The sequence below is a fragment of the Corythoichthys intestinalis genome, chromosome 5 (genome assembly GCF_030265065.1).
Source record: "Corythoichthys intestinalis isolate RoL2023-P3 chromosome 5, ASM3026506v1, whole genome shotgun sequence".
Lineage (NCBI taxonomy): Eukaryota > Metazoa > Chordata > Actinopteri > Syngnathiformes > Syngnathidae > Corythoichthys > Corythoichthys intestinalis.
Genome location: NC_080399.1, coordinates 6524712 through 6542348, shown reverse-complemented (window position 1 = coordinate 6542348; position 17637 = coordinate 6524712). Strand labels below are relative to the sequence as shown.

At 38.7% G+C, this 17637-nt stretch overlaps 1 protein-coding gene across 2 annotated transcripts in view; it reads left to right on the top strand.

The window, feature by feature from the left end:
* The window catches only part of sema3d (sema domain, immunoglobulin domain (Ig), short basic domain, secreted, (semaphorin) 3D), a 100285-nt gene that overhangs the window by 33927 nt on the left and 48721 nt on the right, over nt 1–17637 (top strand). For both annotated transcript variants that reach the window (XM_057836902.1, XM_057836904.1), the window contains exons 2-3: nt 546–790; nt 15351–15511. In XM_057836902.1, coding sequence (XP_057692885.1) covers nt 583–790; nt 15351–15511 — 369 coding nt within the window. In that variant the 5' untranslated portion in view covers nt 546–582. The remainder of the gene's footprint in view (nt 1–545; nt 791–15350; nt 15512–17637) is intronic.

Sequence of the window (17637 nt, the reverse complement as noted above, 5' to 3'; positions counted from 1 at the left end):
AATTTTTAAGCTGTAATTAACTCGATTAAAAATTTTAATCGTTTGACAGCCCTAATAAATACGTTTTTGGGACACTGAAGCAATTAAAAATAGAACGTATTTATACATTTAGGGGAGCAAATGAGTTAAGTTTCATCCCATTTTTTAACTGCATAAAGAAGGAATTGACAGCGTCATGGGCGACCTCTCGGAACTCTTGCCAAGAATCATTTAGGCAGAGGATTAAACGAGAGACGATGGAGGGGGCCGAAAGTGACTGATAACAGAGTGTAACTTGTTTTTTTTTTCCTTGTGGGGCTGACCTTTGTTGTGAGCAAACAGGTTTAAAAGCAACACAAAAGGCAAGAGCTGAGAGGTAGGACAGTCGTGGCGAGAGGGCAACATGCCTGCAGGGCTCCATGGTGAAGCCGCTCAATGGGCACAAACACAACTGTGTGTACATATCCTGCACTGGTCTTAGAATAGACTCCCCCCCCAGCACCACACACCCACACGTATACGATTGCTCCTCCCTGGCTTCATCTTATGCACCGGTCTCTCTCCAGGGCAGCACAGAGGGGAAATCAGACCCGTCCACGCGCCATGACGAAAGAAGGCTCTCGCCATCCAAGTCCAAATGAAGATGGGGCGCCGCGCTGCGTGTCTGGCAGCAATTATGGCAGCAAAGACAGCGGGATTAGGGTGCTATCCCATCCAGGAGTCCCATTAGTGGGATTGATGTTGTTGGCCGTCATCCCGTTTGGAGTGAGCATCAAGCAAAGTGTCCCTCGAGTCAAACTGAGCCAAAGAGGTAAGGGATGATTTGTATGATAGTTTGGGGTGTTTTATCTTATGTGGCCACCTTTTAAAACCATTCACTGCTTAACTCGTTATATCATTGGCTTTCGCCTGTTATAAAATTGTAATTTATTGTTCTGGGCTTCCCATTTCCAAGTGACTACAGATGCCGGATGAGGGAAAACTAATATATTTTTCCTCAGATTGACAGGACAAAAAATAAAAATATTGGATGAATGAAACTTCATAAAACCTGTAAAACGTGTACCGTAATTTTTAGTCTATAAGCCGCTACTTTTTTCCCTCATTTTGAATCCTGCTGTGTATAGTCCAGTGTTTATTATAGTCCAGGTGTGTATAGTCCAGGCTTATTTGTTGATTTATTTGGGTTAATAGGTAACACTTTCTTTGACAGCGGCGTTGTAAGACTGCCATAAGACTGTCATAATTATAACATGACACTATCATAGGCATTAATGACATTATGAATTAGGGGTGTGACAAAATATCGAAATGGTGATATATCGTGATACTTTGTATCCCAAAAGGTTATCGATATGCTCCTGCCAAGAATCAAGATATCGTTTTAAAAAGGTGTTAATGTTTAGAAAAAAAAAAAAAAAAAAAAAGGACCAACAAGTTGCTAACATAATCTTACACCATGGTAGTGTCTCAGGTAACTAAGGCTGCCATTGACGGTGCTCGACGCCCAATCCATTTAGACTGGGAACGTTCATTCATTCGAAATAGGGCTGCAGTTATGGATTATTTTACTAGTCGATTAATCGATGAACATATATATATATATATATATATACCGTAATGTACAGAATAAAAGAAAAGATCTGTATACAACAAAAGAGCAATTGGCTAACTTTGATATCAAAAGTCCGCTATCTTAAATGCTATAAAATGCTAACACTTTTCTACAATGTCTTAACAAATGGCTCAGACACATATTCCCACAAAAATGGCTAAATATACCTTTAAACTAAATTACGATTGCCTTCAAAAAAATCGTTATCTCAAACAAAAACTTAGCTTATGATGGTCTTAACAGGGAGCAGATGGATTCAGCCATTTGAAATGAGGTAAACTAGAAGGCTTGTATCCACCCAAATCAATAAAAACAAATGCAAACACTTTCAAAACAAACCATTACAATGCCCCTTGAAACGATTACGCGAAGCAGCGAAATTTAATTTGAATCTTTTTTTCTAATCAAATACTCGAGTTAATCGATTAATTGTTGCAGCACTAATTCGAAACCAGAGCAATCGCAGTCATTCTGTCCGGTTTTCGGGGCATTTACAGGTCACATGCTGTTCATTTACAGGTCATTTCCTGTTGAGTTTGAGTCACTGCAGCATCATTTGGGTGATGTTCATTCGCTGCCACCCTCACACTTTAAATGGATTGGACGTCTACTAGTGATAAACTCATTCCAATTCGTAGCAGAAGCTTGTTTTTCTGTTTATCAGTTGTTTGTAGAATATCCTAGAATGATTTCCTGACCAATGTATCAATAATCGTCGGATCGCCATATCGTCAGATCATCGTTATCGTGAGCTTTGAATTGCATATCGTATCGTATCGTGGGGTAACAAGAGGTTCTTACTCCTATAATGAATTATGTTACTAATTCCATTTATGTCCAGCTCGGATCTTTACATCCCATTAGAAAGTGAGATAATTTGCCCGATGACACAAAATGACATCCGTCATAAGCATTCATTAATGGTCATGGCAGTGTCATGTTGTACTTATGATGGTTTTATGACAGTCCTATGGCATCACCATAGACTTCCTAACCTATTGACATGACACGGGAAACAGGGCCTATTTTCAAAAACTTCAAATTGAAATATTTTCAAAACCAAAGCTGCTACCGTCCTAAAACCAAAACAGGCACCTACCTTAGCCATGAGCAGCGGCTTGAAAAATCCTGATGAATTATTTTTCATATAAATATAACACAACTTAAAATGGCTATAAAAGTCTCAGATTTTACACTGGATGCACAAAAAATCACCAAATGCAAAGATAATCACTTATATTTTCAGGATCAATAGCAATATTTAACATATATAAGTTTTTGACCAAAATAGCAACTTATTAATTTTTTTACTGCAAGTTTTCAACAGCTAATACATCACTCAATTTAACATCAGAAACGTAATACTTGAGGAAAACATGCAGATTTAATCATAAACAATATGTCAATAGATTATTAATAATATACAATCACAACTTATTATAGAATAGAATAGCCCTCTATCATAATTATACAATATATACTGTTAGCGAATGAGGCTAGCGGCTGCCTGACGTAAACAGAGTTTTTCTGGCGAAAATTCTTGTGAATAAATGCTTACATCCCTGAATTCTTCATAGATATGGACATAAAACAGTCTCGATTCTTAGTTAAAAGCAAAGTAACTGTGCAGTTCGCGTTTATTTTACGTATATTGTCGAAGTACAATAGTACTCTGTTAGTGAATGAGGCTAGTGGCTGCCTGGCATAAACAGAGCCTTTCTGGCGAAAATTCATGTGAATAAATGTTTAAATCCCTGAATTATTTATAGATATGAAGTCTTGATTCTTGGTTAAAAGCAAAAAAAGTGCAGGTAGCATTTATTTTGCGTAAATATTGCCAACTATCACACAGTCAATGGGAAAACACATTGGCAGTGTATCAAATATTTGTTCTCCCCACTGCATATATATATATATATATATATATATATATATATATATATATATATATATATATATATATATACTAAGGCTGTCAAAATTATCGTGTTAACGGGCGTTAATTAATTTTTTTTATTAATCACGTTAAAATATTTGACGCAATGAACGCACATGCCCCGCTCAAACAGATTAAAATGACAGCAGTGTAATGTCCGCTTGTTACTTGTTTTTTGGTGTTTGGCGCCCTCTGCTGGCGCTTGGGTCCAAATGATTTTATGGGTTTAAGCACAATGAGTGAGCATGGTGTAATTATTGACATCAACATTGGCGAACTACTAGTTTATTTTTTGATTGAAAATTTTACAAATTTCAATAAAACGAAAACATTAAGAGAGGTTTTAATACAAAATTTCTATAACTTGTACTAACATTTCTCTTTTAAGAACTACTAGTCTTTCTATCCATGGATCGCTTTAAGAGAATGTTAATAATGTTAACGCCATCTTGTTGATTTATTGTTATAATAAACAAATACAGAACTTATGTGCTGTATGTTGAATGTATATATCCGTCTTGTGTCTTATCTTTCCATTTTAACAATAATTCACAGAAAAATATGGCATATTTTATAGATGGTTTGAATTGCGATTAATTACGATTAATTAATTTTTAAGCTGTAATTAACTTGATTAAAAATTTTAATCTTTTGACAGCCCTATAATGTACATATAAATACTGTATGTATTAGCAGTCTTTTAGGGCTGCAGCTATCGAATATTTTAGTAATCGAGTAATCGACTGAAAACTCAATCGATTAATCGAGTAATCGGATAAAACAAATATATTTTTAAGTGAAGAGCAATTATGAATATACATGAGAAAACAAGACATTTCATCTAATCTTGAACCATTTTCAGTCAATCAATGTCTTTATTTTCGGTGTATATTGTTAAAAACAGCCAACAATTGCATCTCAGATGTAGAATAAAAAGAATACTAAATATACTAAATAGAATTTTAAAAAAAAGACTAATTCACTGCTTTCACTCAAAAAACTTTTAGATCTTATTAGAATATATATATATATATATATATATATATATATATATATATATTTTTTTTTTTTTACCTAAAAATGCCGTTACACTTGATAACACACATCACCTAAAAGTTAGGATTTTTTCCCACGTGTTTCAATTTAATTTCTATTTGTGTCAAGCCATTTTTAAGTTCTAATTAAGTTTTAAGTTAGTCTAAACTTTAAGTCCTGATAGGATTTTGAGTTTTTGCAGTGTTCAAAATAAATGTATGATACAGGCTGTATTGGAGCACATTAGGGACCGGTGATACTTGGCGTTTTATCCAGCAATAACTACTGAGCTAAAATTGATAGTTAGCATTATTAAGTTTTTATTTTACACCCTCATCACTCCACAATGCTATGTTATGTTATGTTAAAGCCTGTATGTAAGACACGTTAGCCACGCATCGACAGTGGTCATAAATAATAGAAACCTAGCCCTCCGCAGGGCTAACGTTACGTGAGCTAGTAGTGACAGTAACCTTAATCTTATTTATTAGCGCTTAGCGCTCTACTGCTTTAAGATGGCGGCTGTTTACCAACGCTGCCCAGACGCGGCCGAGTCTGTCATTTAGCATCTAGGTCAACATACATGTGATCTCTATGAGACGCATCAGACGCTACCTGGTACCAACTAACGTAGCATTGTGCGGGCTAGTATTTAGCAATGTCGGCGTCGTTTGTAGCGGCTGTAGTAAGTTGTTTTTTTTTTTGCTTCTTCCTCTGCACACGTGACATCAGCGCGTTGTCCCGCATTAAAAGTAGTCCAAGCAAAACGTGATGCTTAGAGCTGTCAAAATAAACGATTACTCGAGGTGAATAAAATTACTCGGATCAGTTTTTAAACTCGAGCTACTCGATGTGCTCGAGTATTCGTTTCAGCTCTACAGTCTTTTTTAGCTGTTGGTGAAATTTTGTGCTTGTACGCTACGTTCACTTACATCCCATGCAACTCCTGGGGGATAAGCCCAGTTCTTAAAACCTCGTGACGCCCCTGTTCCGTATAGTTAATAAAATCATCAATTTAGCAAAGTAACATTTTTGCCTACTCTACCCACCTCTGATATTTTCCTACAGTGGTTCACCTGAAAGTAAAGTACTCAAAACATTCTGGAGCTTAACGTGCCCTAATGTAATTTGTCACCGAGTTCAATTTCCTGGTCTTATCCAGTCATCTTCGCTTTGTTGCGTGAACATCAGCCAGTTGGCACCGCTGTGAGCTCCATGGGTATTAACTTTGATCCATTGGGGAGAAGCTAAATGATTGCTTGCCTTCATATTCTTTTCAGATTCCAGCACAAACACAACTTCAAAGTCTTTTTATCACTCGTGATATGCATCACCGACAGAAACCACACAAATTAACTCGGTCCCGCTCATAAAACCGAATCCCTGCGGCGACCTGAAAGTAAACCCACGCTGGCCTGACGCACGGCGTTCTTCCCCTGGTTCATGGCATCCAAAACCCTTAGTGTCTCCAAATAGATCTATATTTCTGTCCTGAATGTCTACCATAAACAAAATGCAAGTAGCTTTGGGAATTATGATTGTGCTCTGTTGTGTTTACTCAGCAGTTAAGGTAGTCTTTAACACTGCTGTTCTTCTTCCCAAGCCGGAACGAAGAATCTGAACGTGCACTCGTCGGTATTTTGGCATAGCTTGTTTCTATTTTTTTCCCGTGTGCTCAGCTGTATCTGCGCTCAAGGGAATACCCTTTTAGACCTCAGAGTGTGGGACGGTAGAAAAAACTTCCATGTTTGGTTATCTCGGTCAGATGATGGACGCATCTTCGTCTCATCGCCGCGCATTCTTCAAATGTCATGCTGGAGTTATCGAGCCGTGAAATCTCAGGTTCAGTAAGGGAAAGTGATCAAAGAACGGGTGACTCTTCCATGTCAGTCAGCATTATGTTCATGGTTAATTGAAAACACACATTACTCAAAAATACTACTGTCTTTGACTCTCCAATTTTAAAAAAAAATGTAGTTTATACATTCCTCGGATTGGCCTTGAGATTAATCGGTACCCTCGGTGCATGACTTTTTGACATTTTCAAGGTTAAATGCAGTTTAAAAACACACTTGTATACTTGTATACTCCTGCTGTACTTACTGTTATTTATTTGAATGTTTTATCTACTGAATAATGCTAATATTTACAGTATCGACATTATGACTATGAGGGTAGTTTAGCCTCTGGAGGGGGTCTATCTAAGCATTCTCAGTGCAAGTCCAAAGCACTCCGGAACCCTGAAACTAACAAATAACAGACAAACTACATGGAATTTGTTAAAATAAATTCCGCCGACTAATTAAACCCCAGCTAACTTGTAGAGCTTAATTTGAAAAAAATCTGAACTTCCCCTGTAATACAACAATCAAAATAAGAAAACTAAACAACAGCATTCCTTCTGTTGTTTGATAAATTTACTTATTAGGTGCCATTGACAGTGATTGAAGGCTAGATCGTTTTGACTTAACCCTTTATCAGACAAGTGACTATTTTTGTTAATTTGAAAATAAACTCAACCTCATAAAGACCAGGTCTCCAAATACTGTATGTGAACATTACATTTTGGGTCGTGTAGGTCAAAATAAAAACATTTGGTCTACTAGTGTTGCCTAGAGGACCGAAAATGTAATGGCAATGTATGTGGGCGACAGGTGTTAATCATAATTTAATACATATTTCAAATCATTAATTATTATTTCGTTTTAAAAATATATATTTATTAGGGCTGTCATACGATTAAAATTTTTAATCGAGTTAATTACAGCTTAATAATGAATTAATCGTAATTCATCGCAATTCAAACCATCCATAAAATATGCCATAATTTTCTGTAAATTATTGTTGGAATGGAAAGATAAGACACAAGATGGATATATACATTCAACATACGGTACATAAGTACTGTATTTGTTTATTATAACAATAAATCAACAAGATGTCATCAACATTAGTAACATTCTCTTAAAGCAATCCATGGATAGAAAGACTTGTACAAGTTATTGAAAATTTATATTAAAACCCCTCTTAATGTTTTATTAAAATTTGTAAAATTTTCAATTAAAAAACAAACAAAAAAAACCTAGTAAATCACCATTGTTGATGTCAATAATTACACCATGCTCACTCATGGTACTAAACCATGAAATCAGTTGGACCCAAGCGCCAGCAGAGGGCGCCAAACACCAAAAAACAAGTAACAAGCGGACATTACACTGTACTGTCATTTTAATCTGTTTGAGCGGGGCATGTGCGTTAATTGCGTCAAATATTTTAACGTGAATAATTCAAAAAAATTAATTACCGCCCATTAACGCGATAATTTTGACAGCCCTAATATTTATGCAATGTAATTTTGTTGTTGTACAGTATATTTACATACAGTAATGTTTTGGAATAAATCTTAAATTTAAAAAAATAAAGAATAGAATATTAATTAAAATTAAATGAGAATGAATAATAACTGAAATATACTCTGGTTATGTCCTCCAATATTATATATATATTTTTCATTGGCTCTCACTGACAATGACATGACAATTCATTTAACCCTTTATAGCGCAAGTGAATACTAATTTAAAAACAATGTAATACTAGCAATTATTATTAATATATATTTTTTTATTGTTATTCATCATCATTGTATTTTTATATACTAGTACTGTATTTTTGATCATTATAAAAAAAATATATAAATGCATGCAATGTAAATACAAACTAAATTCATAAAGTTCAGACGAAGAAAAAAAGAGAGGAAAAAAATGCTGGTTTCAGTGCCGTTGACGGCACTAGACATGCAATCCATTATGACTGGGAAGGGTGAATAAACAAATGTTCGAAATGGATTGGACGTCTAGTGCTGTCAGTGGCAGCCAATGAGTTTAGTGAGTTTCAATGCCATTAACATTGGGAAATTATACTCACCGGCCACTTTATTAGGTACACCTGTCCAACTGCTCGTTAACACTTAATTTCTAATCAGCCTATCACATGGCGGCAACTCAGTGCATTTAGGCATGTAGACATGGTTTAAGACGATCTCCTGCAGTTCAAATCGAGCATCAGTATAGGGAAGAAAGGTGACTTTGAACGTGGCATGGTTGTTGGTGCCAGAAGGGCTGGTCTGAGTATTTCAGAAACTGCTGATCTACTGGGACTTTTCACGCACAACCATCTCTAGGGTTTACAGAGAATGGTCCTAAAAAGAAAAAATATCCAGTGAACGGCAGTTCTGTGGGCGGAAATGCCTTGTTGATGCCAGAGGTCAGAGGAGAATGGCCAGACTGGTTCAAGCTGATAGAAAGGCAACAGTGACTCAAATAACCACCTGTTACAGCCAAGGTAGGCCGAAGAGCATCTCTGAACGCACAGTATGTCGAACTTTGAGGCAGATGGGCTACAGCAGCAGAAGACCACTCCGGGTGCCACTCCTTTCAGCTAAGAACAGGAAACTGAGGCTACAATTTGCACAAGCTCATCGAAATTGGACAAAGAATGCTGCGACATTCAGATGGTAGGGTCAGAATTTGGCGTCAACAACATGAAAGCATGGATCCATCCTGCCTTGTATCAACGGTTCAGGCTGGTGGTGGTGGTGTGGGGAATATTTTCTTGGCACTCCTTGGTGCCAATTGAGCATCGTTGGAACGCCACAGCTTACCTGAGTATTGTTGCTGACCATGTCCATCCCTTTATGACCACAATGTACCCAACTTCTGATGGCTACATTCAGCAGGATAATTTGCCATGTCATAAAGCTGGAATCATCTCAGACTGGTTTCTTGAACATGACAATGAGTTCACTGTACTCAAATGGCCTACACAGTCACCAGATCTCAATCCAATAGAGCATTTTTGGGACGTGGTGGAACGGGAGATTTGCATCATGGATGTGCAGCCGACAAATCTGCACCAACTATGTGATGCCATCATGTCAATATGGACCAAACTCTCTGAGGAATGCTTCCAGCACCTTGTTGAATCTATGCCACGAAGAATTGAGGCAGTTCTAAAAGCAAAAGGGGGTCCAACCCGTTAATAGCATGGTGTACCTAATAAAGTGGCCGGTGAGTGTATTTCAAAATTCAAATAGATTTGACGTCTATCCCTGTCAATAACAAAGAATGAGTTACATCTTCCTTATTCAAAATCCGTACGCATGTGCCAAGCATTAGAAAGTCTTTAATAGCCTAATCTGCAATTTTATTCCTTTGAGGCTTCCCCTAAAGATTTAACACTACAGACAATCTGTTAAAAAAAACTACCAATAATGTGGATCAAGGGCAAGACGATAATGGAAGCATACTCTACGAGAGTGTATTAAGGTTATCAAGGACATGCATGGCGAATAAACTCAGTACAGGGCGACCTTGATGATAGTGAAAGAAAAACTCTCGCCTTGCGGTGCATCAGTGCAGCACCGTGCCTTGGATAAACTCTAGCTCAAAGTGTGGGGAGTCCTGTGGGAGTCACTCTGAAAGGATTGACACTGTGATTACCCTCTTGGTGTGAAGGATTGGAGAGGTTACCAACCTTCAATATTTGAACTTCTCCGTCTCATCCACTACACACAATCTGCCTTAATACCTTCTCAGGGCATAAGCCCTCGCACACACAACCGCGCAAGCACAAAAGTACCCCTACTTGTTCATATCTTTCACCCCCACACTCACGGCAAAGGAGGGAGATTAGGCCAGCTCGCCCCATCGGCAAACGCTAATCTGTTCTGTAAACATGCAGCACAGTGAGTCCTTTTAAAATAGCCTGTTTAGCCGATATTTGTTACGGCTCGGACGCTCACCTTTACATAAAGAAATGAGCCTCGGTAGACGTCGGATCTTGATTTGGCTCTTCTCACAAAGCATTCACACGTAGTTGCTTGATTAAGGGCGCTTTCACACTAGAACAAGAGGACCAGGGTCCGGTTGGAGAGCTATCTCGCAGCAACACTTGTAAATGAGTTGTAGAAAAGGTTCAGCATTCGCACTGCGCCAACTGAACTTTTCGAGTAGCATCATGTGGACAAAAGGCGCACTCATTTGGACAAATAGAAGAGGAATGAGGAGGGCATCACAGCGTGGTGCTGTGACACTGCACGTAATGTAGCATAGAATAGCAGGTCGCCGCTTAGCCAGTGGCGGGTCGCTACCTCCCGACTCAATGCCGAGCGAACTGGAGTATATGAAAAATTCATTAGGGATAATTAAACCACAAAAGGGAATGCGTGGTACTCCCCAGGTCACACAGGCAAGCAAGCGCTCTCACTTTCGTGACTTTTTGGACTGTCAAATTGTCGCCACTTCCAGGAGAGCGAGACTCACGAAATGGCGGCCCCAGAGACTCTGCCTGTCTCGGCCAGTCTTTCTCACACGGTACGTTTAGCAACAGCATGCAAAACACAACCGCTACAGTAGAACCCAATTCTATGTATCAAATGCAACTGCTGAGCGCAGCACAACAACATTTGGCCATGGCTAATCATCTGTCATCTTGCCATTGTCGATTTTGACTAGCGTGTGCGCAGTGTTGTTTTTGGCAGCCATTTTAATTTTCGTCTTAGTCTTTTGGACAAAAAATACTCATATTTTAGTCGTTTCAGAATGTGTTCGTCTTTGTCTAGTTTTAGTCAACAAAAAAATCAGACAAATGTCGTCTAGTTTTCATTGACAATTCTCAAAATGTTTTCGTCTATAAACTTCAAAAGGTTTAGTCCATTAGTAAATAAACAATAAATTGAAGGTTTCCAACATTTTCGAATGAACATGACAGACGAGCACATAACTGTAGAGTCTACAACGACATCAACATTTTCATGATGATAATACACAAGCAGGAAAACAGTACATCATTTGCAATTAACTCAACTCACCTGGATGCCACGAACTGTATGTAAAATGTTTTCCAACAGTTTAAGAAGACAGAGTCACTGCGCTAAATGCTAATGGTAACGCGAATGCTAAGCTAACATAAACGCTATGCTAACGCTACAATTTAGTTTAGTTTGTGATGATCACTCAGCACAGACCCTTAAAAGCTAAAGCAGCATGGCAAATCTAGCCAAGATAACAAAGCAAAACTTACTAAGCAGCACCTGACACGTTTCATAAAAGGAGCCTGGAATGGGGACAGCCCAGTGAATAAGCGTGTGAGTGGGGCAGGGGCGTCCGGAGGGAGGCGCAGCGCGTCACATGAGTGACACGACCAAAAATTGCTAAAGCCGTGCTAACTATACATACAGTAAGAAAATATCACACATTGTGAATTTGTGACGGAACCCATGGCAAATTTTCATCTCGTTCTCGTGTCGTCAGATGACATCTGGCATCTATCTCATACCTGTCAAGTTGTATGGTTCCGGTGTAATTTGTACAAGTGAGCACTGATTTTTAAATTTGTATGCCGTACGTTCAAAATCTGTACGTTTTTCATGCATTACCTTTTTTTTTTCTCCGTTCGGGTTTTTTCACCGTTTCGGCAACGAGACAATGTGCATTACGATGCGTTACTACGTTGGTTGATTGACGCGAGAAAAGTCAGAGACACTGAGAGAGAAGAGTGTTTGTTGTGACGCTGTAGCAAACGCGATGCTAGGCTAGGTGGCTCCAATATTTCCTGACTGTAGACAACAGCCTACAAGCTACGCCTAGATATCACATGCTTATAGAACTACAGTACATGCGAAATTACAGATGGCGGTGTTAATAAACAGCCGCCATTTTGAAGCAGTGGACTTCTCAGAAAGGTTCTGTTGTAGTGAACCTTCCTAGAGAACTTTTTATCTAAAATACTCCTAAATCAGCAAAAATCTTGACTTTAATCTATCATTGAATGATGAAACTGTTTTAAAACTTTAACATGTCGAAAGTAGACAGAAAGGAACTAATGCAAAAACGGTAGCAATTTTACTACATTAAACGATTTCCAAACATAGCAAAGTTTTTTTTTTTTTTTTTTTAAATAAGTAAAAAAAATACATGAAAGGTAACTCCAGTTACTTTGCCAAGTAACTAATTACTCTTACCTTCAGGTGACTGAGTTACTAACTCAATTACTTTTTGGAAGAAGTAATTTTAACTAATTAATTACTTTTTAAAAGTAAGATTAACAACACTGGTCAGAAAGATGAAGTCTGCAGAATGAAAAGTGACGAAAGCGCAGATTTCATTCCGCCAATTTGTTGCCGAACACAATTTGCCTGCAACTATTGCTGATCACTTCTCAGAATCAGAATTAGCAAAGGAAGCGTTCCCTGACTCAAAGACTGTATCGGTAAGTTAATTTTATCAATTGACCTTTTAAATTATAATCGGACAAACTAACAAACTACCTTCAAGTCTAACTGAATTGCGAGCTGAAGTGCCATGAAGTGCAGCCATCAAGACATGATAGAAATTGCCAAAAGTGCTGGATACAATTATAACAAAAGTCACTGTTAAATTTTAGTACCGTAATTTTCGGACTGTAAGCCGCTACTTAGTATTTCTTTCATTATGAATCCTGCGGCTTATAGTCCAGTGCGGCTTATTTGTTGATTTATTTGGGTTAATAGGTAACACTTTGACAGTGGCGTCTTAAGACCGTCATAATTATGACATGTCACTGTAATGGGCATTACTGAATGTTTATGACAGATGTCATTGTCATCCGACAAGTTATGTCACTAACTCCATTTATGTCCAGTTTGGATCTTTTACATCTATTCATAAGTGAGATAATTTGCCAGATAACACTAAATGGCATCTGTTATAAGCATTCATTGATTTTCAGACAGTGTCATGTCACAATTATTGTCTAATGACAGTCTTATGGCACCGCTGTCAAAGAAAGTGTTAGCAAATACCATAACTAGCAATTAATGAAACAACTGGAGCAGTAACTGAAGAAATAATTATCACCGAACATGAATTTTAATTGTTATTTACATCCGTACCACTGCAATGCACGCTAGAAGGCATGCTGGATAACAACACTGTTGACAGCAGGTGGCAGCAGAGGTTTACTTTCTCCCCCAAGGGAGCAGTGATGGCCAAATGAAGCATCTTGAAGCAATGAATTCATGGTGGTCAATTTGGTCTTATGAGTCGTGTGATGCCGCTGTCAAATAAAGGGTTACCGGCTAATATCTTTTGGTGTAAATATCCCATAATACAGTCTGAACAGCTGCAGCTTATAGTCCAGTTCTGCTTATTTATGAAAAAATGTCATTTTCGTGTCAAATTTGGTGCGTGGCGGCTTATAGTCAGGTGTGCCTTATAGTGCGAAAATTACGGTAATCATGAAATGATGACTGAAAATATTGTTCTTTGATTGCACCAGGTTATATGTTACAATATTACCAATAAATTCATATTATTTTAAAAATTGAGTTTTATTTTTTTTCATATTCTATGCTATTTGCAACGTTGTAAGATTAGTCACAAATTTGTAAGGGCATGTCACTATTTGTAAGATTGCCAATGGTTTTAGTCTCCCACGACACGTTTTCATTGCGTCACCGTCATGAAAAATTTGTTCATTGACGAAATATTTTTGTTATCGTCATCGTTGACACGTCTATCGCTGTCAATGGCAGCCAATAAGTCTGAGCTTCTTTTTTAAATAATATCTCGACACTTGCACATTAGTTGGGTCAAACTGACCCAAAAAACTCGGGTAACAGGAGGTTTAAAACTGTCAAAGTTAAAGATAAGGGAATAAATGTGGTCTACTAATTTACCAATTTTAAAGGCATAACAGAGACGCAGCAACAGCTTTTTTTCGAAGACAAATAACATGAATCTAGAATTTGAATGTGTGAAAACAAATTAAAACTCATCAGTTAAAGAGCCACTCTATATGAAGTTCTGTTTAAAGCAAAACAGCGGCTTGCTTTATTTGCTGTAAAACGGTACCTACAGGATGGAGCTTAGACCGTTAATTGGTCAACAGAGAGCTGTTACTTAGGTGAAACAATGGGAATGGAACGTGGACGAATATAAAACCTTGCCTTTTCTCAAAGGCGTGATTACAGTCTTCGTGTAAGAAATAGCTACATTTTAAGAAGAACAAAAAACGTGGAAGTCCTCCATTGTTTTCCTTTGTTTGTCACATTTTTCTTTCCCAATATCGAACTCTTTACAGCATGTATTCCTCCCAACGCATTCCACAGTGGAGACACAATCCAGGCCAGCGTTCAGTGATGTACTGCTGCAAGATAAACCGAACTGTATCATTTGCCGGACATTGATTGGTGATCTTTGGCAGCGATTGACACGTCTAATTTGTCAACGTCTGTCCGTTTACAGCTCATCAGAGCAAGATCTTGACGGATAATGAGACCTGACACAAGATGGGCGAGAAAGATAAAGTTGTTTTCTTATCAGTTTTTTGTATAGATGGCTTGAGATGACGCTTTTGCTTTTCTTTGCTCAATCTGCGCGCCGGGAATGTAAATCCTCGATTCGAGAGATGTCTTCACGGTCAATGAATACGCTGTGAAAATACCCTGATACAGATATTCATAAACACACCCACTGATGTAGTTGACTATTTGTTATTGTATCTTTTTTCCCCGATCTGGTTTCTCCGTGAAGGTGTTGAACCTCGGAGGATTAGACTTCAAGCCAACACACGTTTCTCTCAAGAAGAGGAAATTCAGTGCTTGTTTTGGGGATTTGGGAAAGAATCCCAGCAATATCCTGCTGAAATATTTGCGCAGAGACTTTACGCAGACATTTTTCATTTTTTTTCAGACATCAGTGATCTAATCTGTCATTTTTCTGTGTTTTGGCCATTTGTCTCGAGCAGAGCTTCTGCAAGCAGGCAGCGTTTCTCTCTTTTTGGGCCCCTCCGACGGCCTTCTGGCCCACTCCCTGCTGCTGGATGAGGAGAGGGGTCGTCTTCTGCTGGGAGCTAGAGATCACATCTACCTGCTTGACCCTGACAACCTCGCCAAAGGTCCCAGAAAGGTACACATTGGCAGGGGAATGCAAATATCAACTATGTAGCGGTCGAAACATAATTTAGTCGGAAAACTTTAGCATGATAAGGTGTGCAGGGTTTTTAACGGAATTGATAGTTTTGTTTTGAACAGCTGTAAAAAGTACTACATACACTGAAAGAAGGTCGGGCTACTCATTTTCTGAAGCATTTGAACTAGAGCTGTCCCGACTAGTCGACATTGTCGACGTCACCGATGACGTAAATGCGTCGACGGGCAAAAGATACCGTCGACGGGTAATGACGGGTTAAAAAAAAAAAAAAAACGTGCGGAAAAAGTTTAGAATGGCGGGCACTCACGAAGCAAGCGGTTGTTACTAACACCCCCAAGGGGGCCGCTGTTATTTCAATGTGACTGGCATTGTCAGATTGAGCAAAGCGGAAGAAAGTGGGCGAGCGAGAAAGAGGGAGCGAGAGAGAGGGAGTGAGATCGGTGAGTTGGGAAAGTGCGCGGAGTTCAGTGGCTGCATCCCCTACGTTTTTGTTTTGGTCAATAAAAGTATCCGTAAAGAGCCATCCGACGCCTCTCGGTGTTTTTATGCATGCCGCCGCCTTCCAGAGGAGGAAATCGGACGAACCGACGACAATGAGCCAAGTGAATCTCCGGTTCACTCCTCACTTCGGCGAGGAGTTGAAAACCCCGCCAATAGAGGCAGTCGGACATCCGGGCATTTCATGACGTCACCAGCCACAACAAAGCGTCGCCATATTGACAATGGGTAGAAGACGAGTCACTTATAATAGAAACGCATTGAACTTTCGTCTTATTTGCCGTCTTTTATCCGCTGGAATAGCTAAAAGTCGCTGTGTTGCGGGTTGTCACACAAGGAAGAGTTCGGAGCCGCATTTGAAGTTCTTCATTATTCCACGTGAGAAAAAAAGGAGAAACAAATGGCTGAGCGCAATTAATCGAGGAACAGTAAAAGAAGACGGTTCCGTGGACTATTTTCACCTGTGGGAACCTAAATCCAAGCACATTTAAGTTTGCAGCTGACATTTTATTACGGGTGAGTTTAATCGATTATTTTTTGCCCCAATTAGCTGCTACGATTCAATAGACTAGGCAGTGGATATTTTTACCTTAACCGGCAACTCGCAAAGCGTTTTTTTTCTTTTGCCGTGAACTGCTCTGATTAGTCAATCGGTATATTATTGGCATGGTGGGAATTGGTTATTTTGCCGTGATGTGTTGACAGCTAAATAAAGCTTGGAGGCGAATTACCGGTAACGGCAGAAATAATCACTTCGTATATACAGTGGGGTGAACAAGTATTTGATACACAGTTAAAGGGAAAACCCAGTGGCAGTGTATCAAATACTTGTTCTCCCCACTGTACTACCAATTTTCTCAGTTCCACACAGTACATATTCCACGTAAATGATAAAGGTCAACTTACTGTGTGACTTAATGAGGTAGTTGTAGATGTTTCCGAACTCCACTGCAGGTCATTCCTTTGTTTATCCAGCTATCAGCTGCGACTTTGTATCGGCAGCTTTGTACGCCAATAAACGCTAATTTTAAATTGCATCGCCTCCTCGCGCCTGTCGGCAGTGACTCGTGATAATAGTAAGCCACGTTTAAGACTTTTTTAGGAAAAAAAGACACGAAACACACCTGAAATATATGAATTTCAGACGTTTGTCTATGGAATGTTTAGCTGTGCGTACCCCCTTCACAAAATGGCGACACGTTGCTAAGCGAGGTGACGTCATCGTGACATCACGCCGACTTCCTCCATTACCAAAAAGGGCAGAATTGGTGACACATGAAAGTGCCATGAAGCCAAAAAAGTGGACCAGAATAGCCAGAGCCTGGAATAATTTAAGGAAATTATGGAGGGTGCCACTGTGTGTACTCTTTGCTAAACTGAGCACTTGAACACTTGAAGCGCCGTCACCCAAGTATAATTTTCGAAGACGACAAGAAACAACAAGCTAGCGGATTGTAAGTCCATACAACTTTCTCACGATTTTTTAATGGAAGTTGCCTTTATGTGCGTTGTATCAACGTGCATTTTTATTTAATAAAATATTTTATATATATATATATATAAATATGTAATTAAAAATATATATATATTATTAAATTTATTAG